A 24,712-nucleotide genomic window follows, 5' to 3' on the forward strand; every position below is an offset into this window, starting at 1 on the left:
CCCTCTAAGAGTTAGGATCAGCTCTTAATGTTTTAATACCTTTATGAAGGATTTTGCAAAATGGCTGCGATCACATTATATAAATATTTAGAGGAGGTCCTGGTGCCATTATTGCCGTGGCTTGGGAAGCCTTTGCACTTTAGCAATTCATTTTATGGAACTAAAAGTACTTTTGAGATCTGTTTGAGATAACAGTATAAGCTTTGCATACATTTTGCATAGAATTTTAATAAAAGTTCCAGACACCAGTCCTTGGGTTTAAAGCTTCTGGCTGAAACTTTTATCGATGGAGATCTGCAAATAGTATCACCAAGAAGCAGCTGTCAGCGTTGCAGTGTTATTTTCATGGTCAATCCCTTTTCCTGCCTTTATCCCTTCTATAGAGAGTTGAACAATGTGGTATGAGACCTCTCCGCGATGTCTGGCCCCCCTGAAAGTTGTTCTCTCCTCTTGCTTCCCACTGTTTCTGTATAATACACGGCTGGGGCTGTCCTCTCTTGATTTCTGAAGACTACATTGAGTGCCATGCCCACTTACTTTGTCTTTAAAAGCCCAACAACTTAGATGCCTGTCATCTCACCCCTGCAGTGAGGCAGCTTCTCCCATCACTTTGCACAGAAGCCTTGTTTCACTCATTTCAGAGAATGGTGGCTACACCTCTGGTGCCCTACAAAGTCTGCTGAGCCCAGGTATTTGTGCACTCAAATAATAAGATGCGAACTTGAGATGTAAGGAATCAAAGGAAAGAGGGTAACAGGAGAAACCGAGAAGTCAGCCTCCCAGGGTGGCTGTTAGACAGGGGCATGTGTTCCTTCGGGAGATTTATAATGTTCCTATTGGTTTTTCAGACGTCAGTCTCTTTCCGTGGCTCCTTTACTGTGCTTATTGCAGACAGGAAGATCTGCAGTTTTTACCTGCGTAGGGTAAGGTAAAATGGGATTTTTTCATTTGAGGTCACATTCTCATGTGCAAGCGGGGGAATTTTTTCCCCTCTCTATATGTAAATTCTCAACAAAAGGACGGTGTCTGTAGTAGGAAACCCTCTAGAGAAGCTGCCTGAACAGGAGAACGCATCCAGCTCTCCCATCTTATAGTAGGATCTCTGCATCTGAACTCCCCTAAGCAATATGACCTTCTTCCTGATGAAATGCAGGATAATTGCCCTTCGAGCCTTTCATATGACAAGGGCTTGAAAGGCAGTGAAGTGGGGAACAGCCTGTACATTTCCTCCAGTGCTTGTTATGAGTGCAGCTGAGGCCCTGCCTGCCATGTAACGTCAGCCGTAGCCTCTGCTTGTAGGTCTCTAGCTCCCTCTTCCCAGAGTGGCATTGAACTGGTGAAATGTCTCCTTTGCTCCTAGGAGGCTGAGCCCTTGCAGAAGAGGTGGCAGGAGAACTGCAAGCTTGGTTTAGGCTCATCTCTGCTCTTCAGCATAAATCAGTGCTAAGCATAAGACCGCTTGTAGTATAGGGATCCTGTGGCCTGCCTTCACAAATATATTAAATCCTTCTCTTAAGCACTAATAATACTTAATAAAAGTTTTATGAGCAATGTACATTTTAGAGTAAATTTTCATATCCATTTTCATTTTAAAAAGGAGCAAGGAGCAAATGTATTCATGCCAGCACAAAGTAATTTAGTGGAGTCACAAAAATGGCACAGGGCCCCCTCTGAAATAGTAAGAGAGCGTTGATTAGGCAAAGCGACCAATGGGGATGGGATTCAAAAACTTAATTCACCATGAAGGACTCGAAAGGGAAGAAATTCCCACATGCCAGCTAAGCATATTCCTCTGCCTGGAGGGGTGAAAAAGAACCTGGCTTCATAACGCTGTCCCGTATAACTGTCTGGAGCTACCCAGCTGGACCACTCTATATGGGCGCTGACCTGGAGGAGGTACCTTTTTCTGCAGAGACTCTTAGAGAATTCCTTAGGATTTCCTTGGATTCCACCAAGTGCTTGGGTGGCATTCAGTTGCCGAAACATTGACATCTAGCGCGCTTTCAGACACCTAGGGCAGCCCAGCTTTCCAGCCGCTCGCCCAGGAGAGGGACCCGCTGCCAGCCCAGTGCAGGTGTTCAGGCTGCCCATGGCATCTAAAGAAGCAGCGGGTGCCTTCACCGAGCAACCAAATCACTGCCCTCCTGACAATCAAAAAACCATCTTTTTATTTTCAATCTACTGTTTCCAGCCCTCTGTAGCGGCTGCTTTATTGCACTTAAAATGTTGTCCTGCTGTGCTCCTGACTGCAGTTTTCCGTGCCCATCTGTTGTCTCTTGTCTCTCTGGGACAAGGAACAGTTGGAAACTACTTAAAAATAGTGTTCAGATTCACTGAATAGTTCCCGGAGGAGGACAGAGGGGAAGGGAACCTCTTTTACCTCCTGCCTTACAAGCAGGTTACAGAATTGCTTGCTTCGGTGCTTGGGGAAAATGCGACGTGCCAGTCTTATCCCGAGTAGCAACGTGAACTCTCCTCTAACCATTGGGCATCCCTCTCGGTCCCTCTTGTTGGAGCCGTAGGAACCAGGGTGTCCGAGAGGAAATGGTGCTGGTCTGGTGGGCAGATGGATAGGGGATTTCCATGCTGACTTTTTAAAGACATACAATAATTCATACACTTTTACTTGTTTGGGGGTGAAAGAAGGTATATTTCCTTGGAATAATTGAGTATGTTGAGTGGAATGGTTCAGGGCTGTTGTCTTTTCTGGTCTTTACAGGTACATGTGAGGGACTTTCTGTGGTATAAGTTACTTGCTCATGGGGCAGGCGGGGGCTTGCAGACGGTTTTGCTAATCTTGTGTGAATCCACCTTGCATTTTGTTGGCAGGGAGTCAGTGGGGCCGAGAGGACCAAAAATATTGCAGAATTTTGCATCTAATCACTCTTGTGTTTGAAGTAATCATAGACTTGGGGAAATGGATCCGGAAGGGACCTCCAAAATGTGCCCCGTCCCCTGCAGCGGAGGTTGAGGTTGTTTGTAAACTGATCTTGACAGCTGCTTGCCTCATGCGTCCTCAAAACCTGATGGAAAATGGAGGCAATTTGTTCTACTTGCAGTCAGAACATCTTCCCTCACATCTAACTCAAATCTCTTGTGCTGCAGTTTCAACCCGTTACGTGATGATCACTTTATTACTTCGGTCTTTGCAGCTGTTCTTTAGATACCTAGGAGTGTTGTCATTCCCTGTGGCCCCAGCCATTCCCTCAAAACTAAGCTCTGCTGGTTCAGTCTGGCCATCCCCGTTGTTTTCCGGAGCTCCTGACTGTTCTTGCTTCTCAGATCTGAGTTTTAGTTGATCCCTGTCCTTCCCAAAGTGTGGGATTCAGGCGTGGAATTGGAGACACCATTCCATGTGAGTTATTGCAAGGATGGCATATCTGCTGAAGGTATGGATACCCGTTTAGCTTAATCCATTTTCAGAGGAGAGGTGTAACCTGAAGTCATCATGATGTTAAGAGATTTAAAAAAAGAGGAAAAAAAAAAAAAGGTCACAAGAAGGAAGGTATTTAACAGAAGCCACCACTCTGTGTTGAACAAATAAACACTTCTCAGTGCTGTTCTATTCATGTGTTTTCTTTCCAGTTTGACTTCTTGGATTGTAGAATCACTGTTAAATTTCTAGATGTATTTTTCAGGTACCTTTATAAACAGGAACCATTTCAAAAGATGATGGCAATTAAAAAAAATTATGATTTTTGATGTCTGAAATAAGGGGTCATTCTCAAACTGCTTGTGTGGGTGCGCACTTATGTTGAAGAGAAGACCATCTGGCTAATGGAAAATGTCAAACCCTTCACGTTGACTCTCTGCGTGTTTCCATAGAGGTTTAAATAAGAGCGTTAATAAAGGTGTGAACCCTCTCATTCTCACACGGAGATGCTCACTTGATGCCTTTGTCTCTTGCAGGAATCTCCTTTATGTCTATCCTCAGAGCCTGAATTTCGCCAACCGCCAGGGATCTGCCAGGAACATCACTGTCAAAGTCCAGTTCATGTATGGAGAGGACCCAAGCAATGCTATGCCGGTGAGGGAAGTACTTTGTGCTCCGGGTGAATGCTGCATGCCGATAAGGCAGGGTACATGTTGCAGTCATAAAACCCCTTTGTTAAAGAAAACCCTGCTGAAATACATTCCAAAATAACATGTTTGGGGGAATGTAAAATTACAATATTTCAGAACAAAGAGCACATTTGTATTGTTGCAAAGTTTGCAAAGTAACACTGTAGTAGTAGTATTTTAACCTGAGATGTTTGCAGTGGACATCCTTCTCTTTGGAATAGCATCTTTGTTTCCATGCCCAAAAAAATCAAAGGTGATAATTATACTTGTGTTCAGGGCCAGGACTGATCAGCACATGGTGAAGATCTGCGTAGGGGTGGTTACGTTCATCGATTCTTCAGCCATATCTGTGTGCATGCCTAACTGGGATTATTAAAATAGCGAACTTTCCAGTAACTAAGTAAAATGTTGAATGTAAGTGAAGGGGCATGTAACAAGCAGATGTACCAGGCTGGTGAGTGGAGCTGTGAATGTCTCTGGGGGATTATGGAACAAATTCTTGGCACAGTTTTACAGGGGGATTTCTGTGTTGTTTTTTTTCTTTTTTTGCAGGTCATCTTTGGCAAATCTAGCTGTCCCGAGTTTTCCAAAGAAGCGTACACAGCTGTAGTATATCACAACAGGTAAAACACATGGCAGCTTGTGAAAGGACATGGCCCCTTGTGAAAGGACATGGCCCCACATGGATAGTATGATTCCACCCAAAGGAAGTTGTACCGGTGTGAAAGTAGAGTAACTCACCAGCGACTCTGTCTCAGTGTTAATTATTTAGCAGTGACGATCTGCACAGCACTCACAACAACTGCAGTGTCAATTGATACTGTCGTTAGAGTTTTGTGATGACTAGGAGCCAGAGTCTTTGTTTGCTCTGGTAGAAATCAGCGTTGTGTCAGGGGCTGTGATCCTGAGCACGTAGCCCAGCTCAGCAGATGCTGTAAGTACAAGCCTCAAGTTAGTAGTCACGAAGATTTACGTTATAAACTCGTATTAGCACGTGCTTCATTATTTTGCTGGAACCTTTTAGTCTTTAGTTACAAATTGGAAATGCTTGGTCTTGAAAATAATTTCATTGCAGCTGGGGTAAGGAGTGCGGAATCTGGCGCTTATGTGTTGATAGTGTTGGTAGCTGTACTGGGGAGAGATGTACCGGGGAGAGAATCCTGGGGAGAGATGTACCGGGGGGAGAATCCTGTCCTGCTGGTTGGGGTTGTGGCAGTCTCCACCTTGAGACAAGAGGAGTTCATTGCTCACGGGGAGCAGCACAGTCCAGAGTGCCTGTGTGAGGTGGGGGCTGCCGCTCTCATTTTCTGTGGGCTGTAAATGCATACTCAAAAGTTTTTCCCGTCCTTGTTGGTCAGAAAGTGAAGCTTTAATCCCTTGGGATAGTCCATATACTTCCTTCCCTCCAGATACTTTAACTCAAAGGATTCAGTCCCAAGCATAAGCTAGTTAACCACGCTGGTTGTATTGATGACTCAGCTGAGGGTCTGGTCTCTGCGCAGATCGCCTGATTTTCACGAGGAAATCAAGATTAAGCTTCCAGCCACTTTAACTGATCACCACCACCTGCTTTTTACTTTCTACCACGTCAGTTGCCAACAAAAACAAAACACTCCCCTGGAGACTCCAGTTGGATACACCGTGAGTGTCTTTCAGTCTTTCTGTTTTTCAGCGCCGGGTGTATCCATAACGCGTTTGTTTGTGATTCGTTTGGCGTCACTGTCAACTCATACGCCGTTGCAGAATTTGAAAATTTGACAGTCAAGCCTGCAAAATTCAAGAAAACCTTAAGAAGTGTGTCTTTTTGTTTTTTCTTGCATTAATTCCTTCTCCTTAAAGTGGATACCGATGCTTCAAAATGGACGGTTAAAGACTGGCCAGTTCTGCCTACCTGTTTCATTGGAAAAACCACCACAGGCTTATTCAGTGCTTTCTCCAGAGGTGAGTGTCCTTTGTGCTGAAAACCAGCAGAATACCGCTCTTAAGAAGTGAGAGAATGCATGCGTACATAGCAGTGGGGGGGGGGCATGTGTATTTTTAACTCTTGGGTTGTTTATTTCTTAAATACTGTTAAGTTTAGACAGGGATGTGTGTTTGTGTGTGGGCACGCGCGTGTGATCTGACAGTAAAATGGAAAGAAATGGCAATTGTAGTTAGAAGTGCCTTAGCTCTGCTTTCTGTCGCGTCCCCACTCATCTTTCTGTTAACCTGCAGGTTCCACTCCCTGGAATGAAGTGGGTGGATAACCACAAAGGGGTTTTCAACGTAGAAGTTGTTGCTGTATCATCCCTCCATACTCAGGTAAATGATAGGAGCAGTCATTGTAATAAAAAGAGTCTTTTGACAGTTGAAATGCTGTCAAAGTTGATGCTTGAAGAGAATAATAATTACGTGTAGTGAAATTACGATCTCATTTTCAGTTCTGAGCCAGCAGGCCTGTTATTCCTTGTTCTGCTGTGAGTATATTTGAGAAGTTCTGCTTAAAAATATAAGTAGTTTGGCCTTTATTCACAGGGGTGAATGGCCAACAGTGTTTTCAGACCTCAGATTGTTGTGTTTAATACAGTAGGTCTAACGTACAGCCCAGGCATATGATGTTTTCTTGTTTTCCATTTTCCCCTCTGCCTCTTTTGTTTCTCCATGATTTTTTCATCTGCCTTTCTTTGATCTGAAAAGAAAGATGACGTTCATTTTGACTAATCATTTCAACTTTTGTTTTATTAATTCCCAGTATGTCATTTTGATGGTTTTTGTGTATTTTATTTGTGCTGTAAATAGTAACACGATTTTAGTGCATTTTTGTCTGTTTTTCTAAGAATACACAGTCTGTGGGTCCTCTAGTTTTGCCCTGACGATTTCTGAACATTGGGCCATTTCACTTGAATTAGACGTATGTGCAGAGCTCTCAAAGATGTTGAGCTTCTGCTAGTTTTGTGAGATTAAATGGTCAGATAGAAGAATGAGGGAGAGAATCCATCTATGAGGTAAAATTCATAGAAAATGGAGTTACTTTTTGGAGCTTCTCGCTGATTATTGGTTTTTTTGCTTGTGTATAGGACCCTTATCTTGACAAGTTCTTTGCACTTGTCCATGCTCTGGATGAGCACATGTTCCCTGTGCGAATAGGAGACATGAGAATTATGGAAAACAACTTGGAAAACGAACTGAAGAGCAGCATTTCAGCTTTAAATTCCTCTCAACTGGAGCCGGTAGTGCGATTTCTTCATCTCCTGCTTGACAAACTGATTCTTCTGGTAGTAAGACCTCCTGTCATTGCAGGCCAAATAGGTATTCTATTTAAGTTTTATAGAGAATTACATAGCTGAAAGTTTGACACTTCCAATTTTATCATATTTATGTAGAAATAAAAAAGTCCATTTTTATGCTTTATTTTAGTGCTACTAATATACCATGTATCTTCAAAATAAAACACGCTGGCATCCAGACCAGTGATGGTGCACACAGGAGCAATATTTAATACAGAGTTTTTCAAGAATGACTAGTAATTTGGTGCCCAAGTTGAGACACCAGAAAGGGTGTCTCAAAGTTGGATGCTCAGCGTTTTCTTAGCACTGGAGCCCAGAGACACCTTTGTCTCCATACTGACATTCAGAAACTAAGAATTTCAACCTTACTAGTCAGCTTGGAAAATCTTGAAGTAGGTAAGATAAGAAGATACAGATGCTGGATATTCGCTGTTGTGGATCTGATGTTGTCAGCATGAATAATCCCTCCTGTTTTATCTCCCTGTTACGGACAGTACAAAAAATCTCAAGTGGAAGTCAGAATTAGATCCTCAGTGTTTAAAATAGCAGTTGGGATTTTTCATAGGAAACTTGAGTTGGATATGATGGAATACAAGTATCTAAGACTGCTTTAAAAATAGCAATCGTTTATTTGAGAAAGGTTACCTTTTGGGGGAAGAATTTTGCTTGAATTTTTATTTTATATTTTAAGGGTCTTCCACTCTTTAAGTGTTCTGTATTGGTTTAGTTTGTCTGTATGGAGCATTGAGCACATTAGCATATAGCTTTTAAAAAAGTAAGACTTACAGTCTCCAGCTGCAGCCTGCTTCGTTCCTAATTTATTTAGAATACCTACCTAGGTCCATGTGTAGAATTCTGTGCTCATTTTTAGAACAGATTTTTTTTTTCCAAGGGAGAATGGAATTGTTCTTTTTGATACAGCTTATATTTTGGCTATGGCTTAAATGAAGGAAATAATTAACTAAGAAAAGTATGATAAATATCCAAAGGGTATTATCCATGAATTAAACAAGGACTCGATCTTGTCACCATTGCAGCCGATGACCAAAGTTGGTCTGATTCCAGAAGTCAGACCTAAATTCATTAAATTTGTTATTAATAAAAGTGGAAGCTTATCACTGCAACACCTGTCTTCCTGTCAAGCTGTGGATTAGACCTAGTTTGAATACCAGGTTCAGTTTTTCATCAGAAATGCTTGTTATTGTCTAACAACCTTCACCATTTATCCTTTAGAAGGTGGATGAAATGCATATTTAGGATTTGCTCGTGGGTACTGCTGCAGTCTAAAACTAACCCCTCGCTTATTACTTTCAGTTAACCTGGGCCAAGCGTCTTTTGAAGCAATGGCATCAATCATCAACAGGCTTCACAAGAACTTGGATGGAAACCAGGACCAGCATGGCAGAAACAGCCTTCTTGCTTCCTATATTTATTATGTTTTTCGCCTACCAAATACCTATCCCAACTCACCATCACCAGGTAGCTCTTTTTTCATTTTATTTCAAGTCACGGTTTGTTAAAAGTGAGCAGAAATTGCTTGCTGGCAGGTGCTCTTGAGCTCCAACTGCATGGCTGGTTCCCTGCCAAGCCTTGTTATTAACTTTCTCTATGATCCAGTGTAGCCATTTACAAGATGAGTTTAATTACTGTTAGCCATGTCAGAAATTTAACTATTTGATGATCTTAAATAACAGTGTCGCTGCTGAAAAACTAAATTATGGCAAAATACTGGTTTTTTAAGTTTTGCTTTCTGTAGCAAGTTAGACAGATGTGGTACACTCTTGCCCTGTCATATTTCCCAGTCTCCTTCACTAGTACTTTTGTACTTTTATCCAGTTCCATCAAAAGTTGAAACACTGGCAAAGGAATGTGAAATACTTGAAAACACATGTCTGGGTACAGGAGGGAAACAAATTCATTCCACCCCTGCTGAGAACAAGGCATATATCTGCATGGGGGAAGAGATGGTGTGAATGACAGCCACAGAAAACTAGGCTTTGGAAGGACTGTTGTGCACAGCACTTGCTTCTCGCATGGAGTGGCAAACCGCTGAGAGGCGTTGGAAAGGTTGTGTGCTTAAAACTGTGCCCAGTCCTTCAGTGGTTTTTGAGTCTGAGGTCTGGAAAATATCCCTTTAGCTAAAGACGTACCTCACGCTGGCTGCCTAAATCCACAGGGAGCTTCCTGCTTCCCGCAGATCAGTGGATAGAAGTGCTTTTTCATCCTATCCCTTTCTCCCTGCTGCTTGCCTTGGAGAACCAGGAGGGGAAGGCATAGGGAAGATTTCCTCACGGGCCAGACCCGCTGCTTATCCGAAGGGTTCGGTGCATCAGCCTGGTGTAAAGCAGCATGCGATCAAGGCTCTGACTGATGGTCTAACAGGGTGTTCTTTCATACGCCACCGTAGGTCCCGGTGGCTTAGGGGGATCAGTGCATTATGCCACCATGGCTCGATCTGCTGTCCGACCAGCCAGCCTTAACCTGAACCGCTCACGGAGCCTCAGCAACAGCAACCCAGATATATCTGGGACCCCCACCTCGCCAGATGATGAAGTTCGCTCGATCATTGGCAGTAAGGTACGCATGCGCTGCTGAGGGTCTTACAGGAACGTCAGCATCTTTTATTTAATCTTTAAAGAAATAACGGGGAAGTTTCTGATATTTTTTTTTTTTCCTATGAAAAGATGTCCTTACTAATGGCCCCTTCTCAGACTTTTTCTGGCAGTTGCTGATAACACTACTGAAACTCCGTTCCTCAAAAAGAGTAACTGATCTCTCTGACTTGTTGGAGACCATCCTGGCAGTTTTGCTTCCACAAGTGTGGTGGCCAGGGTCAAGAGTCCTTCTGGACTTGTCTCCCCAAGATGAGTAGGACAAGAATGGTTTTACAACCTCACTTTTCACATGGCCAGCAGCCGTATCCTCTGACCAGCTCTGTTATGTCTCCCCAAGCCCTGCATCCCCTAGCTTGCCACCCCGTGATCCCACTCTTGCCTCCCAAACCAAAACTCTCTCTTCTCCTCTGCATTCAGCACTAACGGCTGCTCAGATGCTTTCTCTACTGCTTTTGTCCAGAGCAGGTATCTTGCACACAGCAGGAATGTTCCTAGTCCCTGCATGGGCCAGAGAGGATTTCGGGTGGTTAGTGAGTGAGCCGTGGCCTGGCCAGCTGAGCTGCAGTGTGAGTTTATGGTGTGCTAACTCCGCACCCACACTGGCTGCCCACACCTAAAAGTGGCTTTCCAGTGTGGGTACATTAGTGCAGAGCATCTGGCAGGGTCTTACTTTGGCTCTGAAGGGCTCAGGATATGCAGCTCCTGCAGAAGGGCCTCTCCCTTTCTGCTGACTTCCAAGTCCTTAGGACTGCTACGGTCCCAATTTCAGCACTTCAGGTTTGTGCCTAAAATTGGTGGGATGAGCCAGGGCAAATCTGCTGTGTTGGTAATTCCCTTCCCTGAGAGGGGTGCCTTAGCCTGTTTGGGGGTCTCTTTTTTTAATCTTCAAACTGTGGTAACTTAGGCCAAGATGAGATGCATTCCCGCCTGTGACCCTTCACTCTTCCAGCACAGATGTATTCCTGAGCCCTTTCAGAGAGCTGTTGTGTTCGATCCTTTGGAAGATTTGTTAATAAAGCCATCAGCCGGACCAGGCAGGCTTGGCACTGGTTGGTCCCGGCTTTTATAAAAGCAACAAAAACATAGTTTCCGAAAGAGGTTACCAATTTTAACTGAATAACAACATAATTTGCTGACCGAATACGAGACTGAGGAAGTGTGGGTAGGGAAATCATTATTTCTTACATCAAAGTTTGGACTTAGAAGTCTTAAAATATTTTAAAGACCACTTCAATATCTTGCTAATTAAACAACCCTGACCTTTTGTGAAATGCCATAGGCGCTAATGTGCATATGGAATTTACACAGGCTATCAGAAATTTAACACGTGCTGGCTTAGTGAATAATGTCACAATACAAAATTAAGAGGGATTTTCTTCTATAGATGTACTCAGGCTTTAATGAAAAACCTATTCTGGGAATAACTGTTAAGGGGAAAGTTTCCTTTAGGGTAGTCTGAGCACTGAGCATCGGAAATTAAGCTCAGTCTGACTATACAGAATTTTGGTAGAATATAACTATTTCTGCTTGTTAATATCAGTGGACAAAAATAAGACACTTCTTGAGGCGCTGAAATGAGTAAAGGGGTGCAAAAATTCCCATTCTGTTTCTCAAAGTAATGACTTAAGCACCCGAATAGGGAATGTGCGCTTCAAAATAGGATATGTCATGGGAGGCTTTCTGCTTTTGAAAAAAACCAGTGTTTTATTATTTGATGGAAGTCTTCGGAGTCCAGTCCTGTATTGTTTTTTTATTTTAGGCTATTTGTAGGTTTGGTACAGATGCTTTAGTTCTCCTTTATATCAGCTTCTTATTTAATTCTGAAAATTCAAATAGTCATCCCCTTCACAGGATTTGGAAGATTTCTCTTTATTTTCATAATAGAGGAGGTTTTAGGCATGTCACTTATTTTGTCTTTATTTGTGAATTGTGGCCACATAAGTTTTATTCTGTACTAAAGCAAATTTATTAAGTGTCTAAAAAGACCTATGATGAGATTTTACGCTTCAAGTGTTCCCGAGATGTTGGAGATGTGCTGGGAAAAACCAGAAAAGGTTGTGGAGTTTCATCGCCCTGACAGCGGATTTTCACAAACGTGTTGTGTTCCTGCGCAGATCCAGCTGCAGGTTGCACCCCAGAGACAGAACAGAATTTAGTGGCAGTTTTGTGAACTTTTGGGTGGCTCTGGCAAGCAAGAAGAAACTGTTATACCCTTTTCTGTTTTCCAAAGAAAAGGGAAGAATCTTTCCCTTTTGGGATTTTTACAAAATTTTCTCTGCTTCTGCAAATGCAGTATATGTTTAACTTTCTTCTCAGAACTAATGTGATATGATTAGAAAGCTCGTGAGCAGCAATGTGAGCGTGATAAAGGCATTTTCAAAATTAGACCTGCTTTTACAAAACATGAGCTTAGTTCAGCATTCTGCAGAGGCCTTTCGACTTTAATTCACTGCGAGCAAAATAAAGCATGTTTATGGGTCTGAGCAGGGCAGAGAGCTTTGATTTATTTCTTCCAAAAAGTAATTGAGATTAAAGCACTCTCCTTATGTGTGTTCAGGTTTTTTTTTTATTGGACGTCTTAGGTAAAATTACAGCATTGCTGCACTCTGCATACAGCTCGGTGGATTAATGGTTCGAATGCCAGGTTACAGCTCTCAGGCGGGGTTCAACCTTGGGGTGGATTTTTCTTTGCTGAGAGAAACAGATTGTTAGGCTTGGTGGACTTTGCAGCTGATGATAATTGCTGTGATGAAAGGGGCTGCACCTTTGCTTCATGTATTGGGAAAAAGCCCCAGGTTGGCCCAAAACCTAGGGTGAAAGCTCTCGCTCAGGTTTGGGTTGCAACTGATGTGTGGAATTTATAAGGAGCTGCTGTTTGGCTGTGGCATTATAAAACTGCCTCCGATAGAGCTGGTTCCTGGGACCCAGGGAAGTCGACTGCATCCCACTGAATTTTCCTGACTTGGGAGCAGTCTGGGTGACAAACACAAGTTTAAATCTTTTCCTTTTCTTCTTTCTGAGTGTCTTGAGAGGAGAAGGGAGCAGAGAGAGAGGGGAAGGATCCACAGTAATTTTGCCCATATGATCCATTGCAGGAGTAGAATTTGGAGTACGAACTAGGTTGAGCTTTTAAAAAGCAGGATGTTTTTTCAAATATTTTCCTTGCCACAGCAGATTGGTTCCAGAAAAGGTATGTGCTCTTTCCTCTCTTTGCCACACTGCCCAGAGAAAATCCCCACATGTCCGTGTGAAATCCTGTTCACAGGGTTACCCCGCCAGCAGTGCTGGATTTTTATTCCATGAGCAGGAAACCCTGTGAGAGCTGACAGTCAGTCTCTTCAGAATTCTTCAGCGTTTCCATAGACAGTTGTAGAGTTTATAAACTGTGAGCTAATACGTAGTCTACCTTAAAAGTGCTGGAAACCTCAGAGAGCATCCTTTGTGGTTTTCACGCCTGTGCACCAGTTTTCCTCTGTCACACTGTAAATCTGGGCTGGCTCCATCTACTGAAGTGAATGGGTTTAAACTGATCAAAGTGAGATTTTTCAGGAGGAGGGTAGCTTTTGAATGTCAAGAGTTACAATAGGACAAGCTGGACCAGAGCTGTCGACAGTATTAATGTGATGTATGTGTGGGGTGAGCTATAAAACATAATCCTCTGGACTAAAATGTCTCGACAGACACCTGAGAATTCAGGCTGCTGTAACAGTGCTAACGGGTGATGTGTTTGCAGCGTACCCGGTTTGATTGCTTTTAAGGACTAAACTTTGACTACTGTGTGGCATGCAACATGTAATATTTCTTTCCTTTCCCAACTGCTTTCTATTACATGCCCAGGGTTTAGACCGCTCCAATTCCTGGGTAAACACTGGTGGTCCAAAAGCAGCCCCATGGGGATCCAACCCCAGCCCAAGTGCAGAGTCAACACAGGTGGTGTCTTCGGTAGAGGTTTTTCTGGCTTTGTTTTCCCTGATGTTTCCCTGTAGAATATCTTTCTTTCGGTGTACACTCCGGTTTTGGTGGTTTGGTTTTTTTTTTTTTATTTTATTATTCATTTACTCCTTGAAAACTTTGTGAGTTTTTTTTTTATAAATTAGCATCTTCTCCCCTACCACCTCACCACACTGCATGAAAAGCCTCCAAATGCGTGAACGTGTCCCTTTCTTTCATTTCGGTGGTTGCTGGTCTGTGAAATGTAAATGCTGTGACTGCTTTTCTTTTCTTTTTTCTCTCTCTCTCTAACACTAGTTTCAGCTTCAAGTGGAGCACATTTCTAAATGGGAACATTAATCACAGCTTCATAGTTTTGTCCATGTTTGCCATTTCTTTTGATGTTGTGAACCATTCTGCCATTTTCATCAAGCATTAAGTATTCATCGTCAAGTAATCCTTCATGACTGTTGAGTGGAATATTGTTAAACCAAAATTGGTACACCTGTAAAATTCTCTCTTAAAACATGTAAATTTGAGTGCTGGAGCCAGTGATTTGCTAGGGCCAATTGTGTCTGTTCTGTGTTGCAAAGTATGAAAACTTAATGGCAGCTTCAGTCAGAAAGACTTAACTTATTTAGCCCCTATTGCCTGCTGCTTTCCACTGCATGGTTGCCTTGAACGTACCTCTCAACTGTACCTCCTTTCGATTTTATCGATCTTCCAGAAACATTTAGTCTGAGTTCGCTTGCACTCATGGCAAATTATTTCCATCGGGAAGAGAACGGGAGCAGTTTTCTCTTTCCCTGTGCCAGTAGCAGCATCGCTGTGGGGTACATCCTCACGCGCTCGGTCTCTGGTAGATTGAGAGGTATGGACTGAAATTACAGTATGATTTCCCTGATATATGCATGTTGATAAAATACAATGATGAAAAAGTTTCATGCTTTGCAGCATTAAGTGTCGTTGTGCATAAGAACATGCAGGTTTTAAAATAGTCTCTATGTCTTAAAACGATACGAAGTACTGTCATTTTGTTTAAACCAAATCTGTAAATGAATAAGAGTTTAAGAATGCATAAAAAGGTGTAAAGACAGTAAAAGCCTACAGTTGGAACAGTATTTTGTAAACGTACATTGTCCTTGAGCTGCAAAACCCATCCACAGCAAACTTTAATGTCCTGTCATCATTCATTCATCTCCACTCCGTAGGCTACGGATCGAAGTTGTAATCGTATGTCTTCGCACACTGAGACGTCAAGTTTCTTACAAACATTAACAGGACGATTACCAACTAAAAAGGTAGATTTCAGTGAAGACAATTGATATTGTGGGGCAGGGAGGTCAAGTCGTTCTGAAAACATGATGCAATCTATTCTTTTATTTATAGCCTGATTTTTTTCCGAGGTCATTAGGAGCTGCTGTTGCTTAGCACCTCTGAATACCCAGGCTGTAGTGAATATGAAGTATTCTGACAGAGTTGAATTGGGAAGAACAAAACGATCAGGAATAACTTGTCTGATTTAATGTCCATAGTGTTTGGAGCCAGTTTATTACTGGCTTTCGAAAAATATGAATTGCAGTGTCTAGACATGTAAATGATACATTCTTGTGTGCAAAATTATAATGTGTTAGACGGCCAGCGTTACGGATGTGTGCTGAACTCAGTTACATGGGTGTTAATCCAAAGCGACTCCAGAAAGTGAACAGGAGTTACTTTGAAAGCGCGCTTCCTTAGAGGAGACGAGATCCTCCTAAACAATGTCCGAAAGACAAAATGCCTGACTTTTTGTGTCATGAAAATGTGCTCACTGACAACGTCCAGGCCGTGGGTTGGTCCTCCCAAGAAAAGAAATCAAAAAGGTGTTTCTTAGCCCCACGTTTCTTTCTTACTGTTTTAAGTCCTTTCTCACAGTAAATATATGTCTTTGTACAAATCGCTTTATATGTCCACTTTTTACTCCTTTTTCCTGCGAAAATCAGACCAGGCAGAAAGGTAGACTTTTAAACTAAACTAATTTGAGCACCAAACTTTTTTTTGGGGGTGGGTGGAAAATTCTTTTGACACTTGGAATTCAATCTTGGAGCGAGATGCTGTGAAGCGTTTCTCACGTCACGTATCATAACATCATCCGTCATTGTTAGCCGGGGATTTCTTTAAGGGATGCCACCACTGCTGTCATGTTCCCAGTTACTTATTTTGCTTAACCTCATTGTTTGCCATACTTTCCATGGACCGTGCTACCATTTCTCATGCGGACTGTTTTGTGAGCTGCTCTTGAGGCTTGGGCTAACTCTGGATTTGAATCTGTGTAGCTTTTTCATGAAGAGCTGGCCTTACAGTGGGTTGTGTGCAGCGGGAGCGTGCGGGAGGCAGCCCTACAGCAGGCCTGGTTCTTCTTCGAGTTGATGGTGAGCAAACTGGAAACACCTTGCTTTTATTGCCTTACAGTTCATGGTTTAAAACACCAACAGCAACAACTGCAAGTGACTTTGTTGTAATTTATATTCCTATAGGTGAAGAGCATGGTGCATCATTTGTATTTTGCTGACAAACTGGATGCGCCGCGAAAGAATCGTTTTCCTGAGCGTTTCATGGATGATGTAACTGCTTTGGTCAGCACAATTGCCGGTGATATAGTCTCTCGGTTTCAGAAGGTAATGGCAAACAATTAAACTGAACCCTGGTCAGAGCTCGGGCACCAGACCTCCTGCACGTTGTTTGCTGGTGCCTGGACCAGGAATTGTTTCAAAACATACAGTGTGATCTTCTTTGTTTTCTTTCCCGTTTTTCTCTTCCTTCTCTCTAGGATACAGAAATGGTTGAAAGGCTCAACACGAGTCTTGCATTTTTCCTCAATGACCTGTTGTCTATCATGGACAGAGGATTTGTTTTTGGTCTTATTAAGACCTGCTACAAACAGGTGAATGCAGATAAATATTATGACTTAACTGTGAACCGTGGCATAGCCTATTACTCTTAACTTCCTTTGGACAGACAGTAAAGTATGGACACAGAATTCTGCTATTCAGACCTTTTTAAAGATAGCAAGGCGTTCTCAGTGATGATTTAGAGTTTACGCCTCTCCGATTACACTCTTAAGTGTGAATTAGGAGTAACTCCCTTGAGTGAATGGACATGCAGCAGGAAGGAAGAATTATTCCCTTTGCTCCCCACGTTCAGAGTAATTTAATCAAAAATTAGTAGGAGTTTTTGTGAGGGAGCTCAGATTATCATGGTTTGTCAGCGGGTCTCTCCAGGACACGTTGACCCTGTATGATCATATTGATCACCAAGCTCCCCTTCCATCCCTCTGAGGACGCAAGGTCTCCTCCCCCATAAGGAGGGTCCCTACGTTATGCATTGGGAAGCTGATCTGCAGTGTTGTGGCAGGGAAATCACCTCGAACCCTGGTGATTTCCATATCACAAAGTTTCGTTTGACTACAAACATCCGTGCTGACGCTATGCACAAAGCAGATGACAAGGTATCAGGAGCTTTAGGCTTAGACTCATTTTTGCCACAGAGTCTAGAACAGTTTATATAAGGGGCAAGAACAGCAATAGCATTTGAGTTTTGTCACCCACTGTATTTTATCCAACCTGCATCTTTGACCTGATAATGCATCACACCGCGTGGTCCTGCTTCTCACAACTCCCTGCTGAAATCGGTAGGCTGTGAAGCACATAGTTCTTCATCTGCTTATAGAAATATGGCTGCTATATGCATCTTGTACTGATATATATGCTGTTGGCTGGGACGTGTATGGCTCCTGCACATCAGAATTTTAATCTGTAGTACAAAGAAGTGATGTGGAAGTGATCATTTAATGATATCGAGCTCTTCAGTTCTTGCTTTGGAAGTGGTTTTGGGGAGCAGTGGTGGGACAGGGGGGCTCGTGCTGCATTTATACTCTTTTTGGTGCTAACTGCATTTTTATGGGCTAAACTTGCCAGGTGTCTTCAAAGATGTATTCCTTAACAAATCCAAGTAACCTGGCGTCTTTGAGGCTGGACTTCCTTCGCATCATTTGCAGCCATGAGCACTACGTCACCTTGAATTTACCCTGCAGCTTGCTCACGCCACCTGCATCTCCATCACCATCTGTGTCTTCAGCAACTTCTCAGGTACGCTCTGACAAGGATCCTTTGTGGAAATGCAAGCTGAGCTTTGTTCTGAGAGGCAGTTGGATCACCTGTATTTTTAGCTTCTGGTTACTAATATTTTTTGGAAGTGTTTATTTAGAAATTAGTTTTTCCTGCCACATAGGTTTTGACTTCTTTTGACCTTTTATTACTGAAGAAAGAATGCCATGTCACTGTCCTTGTAGTGACCATACACTGTCCTTAGGGATGTATTCTCCTCCTATATTGGACAAACATGTGAACATAAATGAGCCATTAAAGAAAATGCTTTGTCCAGTGTTACTATTTTCTTACAAAACAAAGATCTTTCTAGCGCACTGTAGCTTAGTCCTGGCCTGCTCAGAAAAAGTAATTTGAATTAGCAAGTGTGTCATTCAAGTGGATTAATTAGTTGCAAAATTACGTAAACCAAATCAAATTAAAACCTTCTTTAGCCTGAATAAGAGTGTCCATACCTGAGTTAAAAGTTTAACTAGTTAATCTACTTTTAAAGGTTATTTGGCTTAACTTCCCTAAGGCCTGCCCTGTGGGTGGGAAGATGGTAACAACAAACAATTAATAGAAGAGTTAGTGAGCTTGGATGTAACGTAAGTAGCTGTGCCTAGATCCAAACAAAAAAGGGAAAAGGTAGTTTACGTGAGATTGTCTTTAATTCTGAAAACCGCTTCTATTGTCTTTGATAAGCTTTGACTCTGTGTTCCAAGGGGCCTCATTATGCAACGTCCGAAACTTGATTTTTTCACAGAGTTCTGGGTTCTCCACAAATGTCCAAGACCAGAAGATTGCAAACATGTTTGAATTGTCTGTGCCTTTCCGCCAACAGCATTACTTGGCCGGGCTTGTGTTAACGGAACTGGCTGTCATTTTAGATCCTGATGCAGAAGGGTAAATCTTTACAATTATTTTTTTTTTCCCCCAAGAGTTTTCTGTAATTCCAAGCAAACGGCACGGCCAGAATTGATTTAAATTTGTGAGCTGAGAAGATAAGAAACCAGTTCTTTAAGAATCCTCTTCTTTCTCCCTACCCTTCTATTTCTTAATTCCTTAGCTTTGACTCCGTAAACATGATTTCAGTCACATTTTTCCAGCTGAGAAGAAGGGGAAGAGGTTCCTGCTGGAGCCCCCAGCTGCCACAGGGGCACTGCTGGAGCTCTAAGGGGAAAATAGCTTTTCTCAGTTGTAACAAGAAAATAATTTTCAACATTTAGGAAGTCTCTGTTGCTGGTGGTTTTAAATGTTACAATGCGTTTCGCCTGTGGTCCTCCCAGCTCTTTTTAAACATAAATGATGCGTTGATGAGGCCCCTGCTGGTTACATAAATAGACAAATAGAGTGAAGCGTGCAGAGTTGGTCGGTGACTTGCCTGGCTTGTGCAGCAAATAATTTTCTGAAGTAGGAGTGCAGCCTGTAGTCCTGACATCCAGTCTGTTACTTGTGTTATTTAGGGCTGTATTCTGCCTTGCCTCTTTAAAATGGGTTGCAATGGAAATTATTGATTGCTTCCACAGTCCTAAGTTATCTCGCAGGCATTTTTCTCAAGGTGGACTCAAAAATATCAGCCGAGTCGACAAATGCTGGTGATTCATGGTTTATTCTGCCCCTTTACCAAGAGGTCTCAGGAGTTAAACATTCATTCTGTTTCCTCTTGGAGAAGAAAGCGATGCCATAAATTAGAATATTTCTTGTATGTGTTCATAACACACTGCAGTCTCATTTGTTTGGCCTGAAATGGAAAAAACCAGCAAATCTTTACCTATATACACCATCTGCAGAAATCTTTTTGTAGTGTAGGAACATCCTGCGCAGTGCTTAGAAAGCAGGTCCAGTCTCTGACCGTGTTTGCCCTTATTCTTCACAAACTTTCTGTTCTCACCTACCTGCCACTTGAGGTCTCTCACCTTGCTGTTCTCAGCACTTAAGCTCGGACCAGGATGGGAATCTTTGCCCAGCTGCACAAAGGGGCGATCAGCATGATCTTGCTGGTGTCCACTGGGGAAACAGCTCGTCTCTCAGACCTTGTCTGGACAGAAAAAGCCCCGCTGATACCAGTTCAGTTCTGGAGATGCATTTTGAACAAAGCTCCTGGATTTTGGTGGCAATGCATTTGGTTTTTATTGTTTTCCAGAATGACTTGTAGTTTGCAGCTTATCAGCTGTTCTCAGGCTTCAATCTTCTGCATTTGCCCTGGTAGATCCACCATATAAAGTAAACCAGTCTGTTTGGATCTGCTCTTCCCTTGCATGTGAAGATGTTAACAGTCGTATACTATCACCAGCGGGTTATTAGTAGGGGGTTCAGACATGCCTGCCACGAAAATGTTTAGGGCACCATTGGAAAAAGCTCAGAATTGTTCCCAGTTGCATTATCATGCAGGAGGAATGGAGAGGGATGTCCTTCTAGTTCCTTGTTGTGTTAGAGCTTTGCCTTAGGTTTTGATAGGCGATACAGAGCCTTAAATGTGTCCCGTCCTTGCTCTTTTTGCGCCATTTGCAAAATATGTTAAATTTTAGCTCCCCCATTTTGTAAGAACTCCTTGGATTGAGCTGGACAGAAAAGACTGCAGTACCCTGGTACCTGAAGGTGGTGCGTTAGATAGATCCCTCTGTGCTACATCACAGTCCTCCTCCAGAGCACTTCCAGTCTAAAAGACAATCTGGCGAGCAGACGAAGGAGGCCAGCTGAATGGGGCAGTTACAGAGCGTGAGTCCAAGCAGCTAGACCCCGAACAGATTGTCTCTGCAAACAACGCGGTGGTGCTTTGGTTATTAACTCGTATTGCTCGTTTCATAGTGCCCATGTTGCCCATATTGGCTGATGTTACGGGACAGAAGTGAGAAAATCGGAATTTGGCCCTCTATTCAGTAACAAAAGTCGGTTTTCCAAAAGCGTGCAGTATTGACACAAATTCAGGCCAGGGCTGAGATAACAGGGGGGACGGTTGGAGGGTGGCAAGATCAATTCATCGCATTATCAGCCAGAAAGATTAGTGGGCCACATTTCCTCCTCTTTGCTATGGATCGATCCACCACGGTACCTGCTCTGTTCTGGAAAAGTGAAGAGAACTCCATGTATCCCTAGGTTCGAATTGTGCCGCTTTGTTTGGGTGTGTTTCCCCTTTATGTGGTTTCTGTGGCCGGCAGGATAGTTTCCCTTGAACTGTTAGAAACACAACTTAGGTGCCACTCCTTCAAAATAATACAAAGACTTTTCTTTAACGTTAATCTGAAAGAACCAGTCACTTAAATACACATTTCCTTCCTAGTTGTTGAGGGTCTCGCTAATTACACAAACAAGCAATTGTGGGATCTCATTACGGCTTGATTAAAAAGCACGGGAAAGACGTGGAGCTACAACTAGCTAATGTCCTCCTAACTGGTGTCTTTTTTAATTGTTTTAAACCCCCAACAATCCGGTCAAAGCCTCTTGTCTTTTTTAACCAGGACTCAACTCTACTTTTCAGGTAAAGTGGATACTGCCTGAAATTCAGCACTTGTTTTAATACCTCAGGTCTGAACATTGGAGCTTATGTTTTGCTAATGCCTAATGTATGAGCTTCCTTGGCTGCTTCATGCATGGGGTAAAGTTGTCTTCTTGGCCTGGTTTGCCTACAGAAGCAAATAGCTACGTGGGGACCCGCTATTTGCTCTGAGAGAGTTTGGCCTCTGTGTGGTGGCTGAGGGAACTGAAAGGAGCAGAGCGAGTTCTTGAGAGATTCAGGGGAGTTTGTGTTTTTTCACCGTGTAGGCTCAGGCAGGGAGCCCTGCCGAAGGGGATGGTGCTTGGGCCCTGCCATCGTTTGCATCTTAATAATGAGGAAGGCCATTTTTTGCCATTTTTCCTTCTGCCCCTCCATTTCGTTCACATTTTCTATTCGGAATTATTGACCTGTCTACTCATTTGGTTGAATAATTATGTGGGAGGTCCGGGAACTGAAGCAGAAATGTCCTGATCGTTTGATAAAAGCTATGTTCTGTCTTAGGAGGGCTTTTCTCTCTGTAAATGACGTTCAATAGAAGCAAAAAAAAGAACACAACGAATAGTTTCACTAAACCCACTGTCCTCTCAAGTTTCTCTCCCTGTTTTCTGTATTCTCATAAGTTCTCCTAACAGTCTTTAGTAGACTCGATACTTGAGCATAGCAGTAGTTGGGGCTTTGGTTTTGTATGGAAAATATGAGAATATTCACATTATAGTGGGTGCGCACCTCGGCAAGGTATTTTTTGTACATTTTACACGGCATAGTGAAAAGCCAGCTGTTTGCAAAATACGTGGGAGATCAAAGAATACATGTAATACGTGAAGTTAAAAATAAAACCCAGGGTTTTTTTCTTTTTTGAAGCCCCTTAGTTACAAAGTATAGTTTGCTTTGAAGATAATAACTAATCTGCGTGACCCAACTCTCTTTTAACAGTTTATTTGGATTGCATAAGAAGGTCATCAATATGGTACACAATTTGCTGTCCAGTCACGACTCGGATCCGCGGTACGCTGACCCACAGGTAAAGGCCCGGGTGGCAATGCTGTATCTACCTCTGATTGGCGTGATCATGGAAACCGTGCCTCAGCTTTATGACTTTACAGGTATTTCATATTCTGTGCTTTGAATATACGTTCCTCTGCTCACAAGACCCGAGTGTTTGTGTTCTAAAATGGAACTACAAAAGCCTTTACTGCCAGATGAGATTGTTTCTATTTCTGAATTACAGCTTTGACATGTTTTCACATCCATTGATGTGAAATCAATGCAGTCTGCATCTTCAGTGACTGTTAACACTCAAAAGCTGCATTTGCCCACTTGTTTGCATGAAGTAAAAAAATAGCAATGCATTTTAGTTTGCATCTGGCTGGCTGCTGTATATCTGTAGCCAACATCCCTCCGTGTCTCTGACCTGATTAAAAAGTCACCCCACGTACTGTACGATTCGCAAAACAGTTCCAAAGGATAAGCAGGGTTCCTCTTCTTCCTCTGCGTATGTGCTCTCAGCAGTTCGTTTCAAGGGTGCTTTGCAAAGCGTCCTGGAGAGCAGCAGAGGTGGGTTTTTTCAAATCAGGGCAGGGAGTCCAATCTGGAATAGTTTGGAATTTGGAGTAGTCTTCTACATCCTTTAAGTCTAATGACACAATAAAGCTGCAAGTAAGGATTTGGAGTGAAGTATTCAAAGGGACAAAAGGTCTGTTTTCAGAAGGGTTCTGGATACTGAGGTTGCGTAGGTTGCATTTGAAAATTGTTGTTGTCTTTGCTTTGCAGGACCTCAACTAATAGTCCTGTTTGCTTGCAGGACCCCATGAGCGTGATGATTTTCAGTTTGCATTCCCAGACAGTTCAATGAAACTAGCACTGCGGAGGGAGGCTGGGGAGAGAAACTTTGGATGTGGGGATTGACTAGATGCACGTGTTTCTCGGCAGAGAGTCACAATCAGCGAGGGAGGCCAAGCTGCGTCGCCGTTGATGATTACGAAAGCGAGGGTGGAAGCATGATAAGCCAGACAGTTGCCATGGCCATCGCAGGAACGTCGGTCCCTCAGCTCACCCGGCCCAGCAGTTTTCTACTCGCCTCATCGGTACAAAGCCACCTCTCCCTATTCCTTGACCCTCAATCTGTGTCAACAAGCAAATATTTACGCATGCAGGTCCTGTGGGGCTGATCATGTGGTAGGGACTCATATCAGTTTGCAGCTGGGTGTTACACAGGGAAGCAGAGGGTGAAAGACAAGGGGGAACAAATCACGTTTGCGTGTTGTTTTGCCTGTCTCAGGGAGGGTATAAGAAAATGCCAAGCAGGGATAAAGATCAACAAACCTCAGAAAATGGAAGAATTCTCTTTTCTGATAAAGATTCTCTATTTCTGAAACAATCTGATAAAAGCTCTGTGAAGTGCAATGGTCATTATGAGCTCTAAGCCCTAAGCAAAGTTTCCCACCACATCTAGGTCCCACCTAGCTGAAGACATAAATGGGCCGTTTCCTCTGGTCTCTGCACCGGGAGGGAATCCCGATTCCGGTAGCAGGCAGGCCCTTCCATTTCTCCCACCTCCTCCCTTTACTCCTGCATCAGGACCCCGTTTTGCTGGGTTTTACGTGCACTTAAAGTGAGACACTGATACATACATGTATGAATGGATAATGAATAGAGCCCCTCTGCTTAACTGTTAACTTGCTGCAGGTTATTAAAGGCATCTTGAGGGAAATGGGTGTTTGCTGCCTGAACGGAAACTCATTCATACAGTGTGATTATTTTGGTTCAAACTGCTGCCTCGCCCTTGTGGCTTCATTATCTCTGGGCTCCACTGATGTGTTGGGTTGAGAAAGAGAAATGAGTATCTCCTGGTTGTTAGTAAATTATTCCCCTTCTATTCACCTTCTCTTCCTATTTGGTAATTATTTAGGCTGGGGTGGTAGCTGGTGGAGATCCTTTTAGTGACGATTGAAGTGTTTGGGTGTGAAAGACAGTGTGGCAAATGTCTTGACCTGTCTGTTTTAGAGTGGCAGGCAGCACTCCACCTTCTCAACAGAGTCCAGCCGCAGCCTCCTGATCTGTCTGCTGTGGGTGCTCAAGAACGCGGATGAAAGTGTCTTGCAGAAGTGGTTCACAGACCTGTCGGTGTTGCAGCTCAATCGCCTGCTGGATTTGCTTTATCTTTGCGTATCCTGCTTTGAATACAAGGTACCGCTATATTGTTTAAACCTCCTGAAG

At 43.0% G+C, this 24,712-nt stretch overlaps 1 protein-coding gene across 21 annotated transcripts in view; it reads left to right on the plus strand.

The window, feature by feature from the left end:
- Positions 1 to 24,712, plus strand: part of DOCK7 (dedicator of cytokinesis 7) — a 117,323-nt gene that overhangs the window by 66,646 nt on the left and 25,965 nt on the right. For 6 of the 21 annotated variants that reach the window (XM_063342749.1, XM_063342751.1, XM_063342753.1 and 3 more), the window contains 17 exons: positions 3,910 to 4,027; positions 4,615 to 4,685; positions 5,565 to 5,703; positions 5,902 to 6,003; positions 6,277 to 6,363; positions 7,119 to 7,350; positions 8,643 to 8,807; positions 9,736 to 9,905; positions 15,085 to 15,174; positions 16,189 to 16,284; positions 16,390 to 16,530; positions 16,683 to 16,796; positions 17,830 to 18,000; positions 18,764 to 18,903; positions 22,430 to 22,599; positions 23,426 to 23,580; positions 24,500 to 24,682. In XM_063342749.1, coding sequence (XP_063198819.1) covers positions 3,910 to 4,027; positions 4,615 to 4,685; positions 5,565 to 5,703; positions 5,902 to 6,003; positions 6,277 to 6,363; positions 7,119 to 7,350; positions 8,643 to 8,807; positions 9,736 to 9,905; positions 15,085 to 15,174; positions 16,189 to 16,284; positions 16,390 to 16,530; positions 16,683 to 16,796; positions 17,830 to 18,000; positions 18,764 to 18,903; positions 22,430 to 22,599; positions 23,426 to 23,580; positions 24,500 to 24,682 — 2,344 coding nt within the window. Of the gene's footprint in view, positions 1 to 3,909; positions 4,028 to 4,614; positions 4,686 to 5,564; positions 5,704 to 5,901; positions 6,004 to 6,276; positions 6,364 to 7,118; positions 7,351 to 8,642; positions 8,808 to 9,735; positions 9,906 to 13,780; positions 13,886 to 15,084; positions 15,175 to 16,188; positions 16,285 to 16,389; positions 16,531 to 16,682; positions 16,797 to 17,829; positions 18,001 to 18,763; positions 18,904 to 22,429; positions 22,600 to 23,425; positions 23,581 to 24,499; positions 24,683 to 24,712 lie in introns of all 21 variants that reach the window. The other 15 variants (XM_063342737.1, XM_063342738.1, XM_063342741.1 and 12 more) reach the window with 4 other exon arrangements.

Source organism: Chroicocephalus ridibundus, chromosome 8, assembly GCF_963924245.1.
Source record: "Chroicocephalus ridibundus chromosome 8, bChrRid1.1, whole genome shotgun sequence".
Classification (NCBI taxonomy): Eukaryota; Metazoa; Chordata; class Aves; order Charadriiformes; family Laridae; genus Chroicocephalus; species Chroicocephalus ridibundus.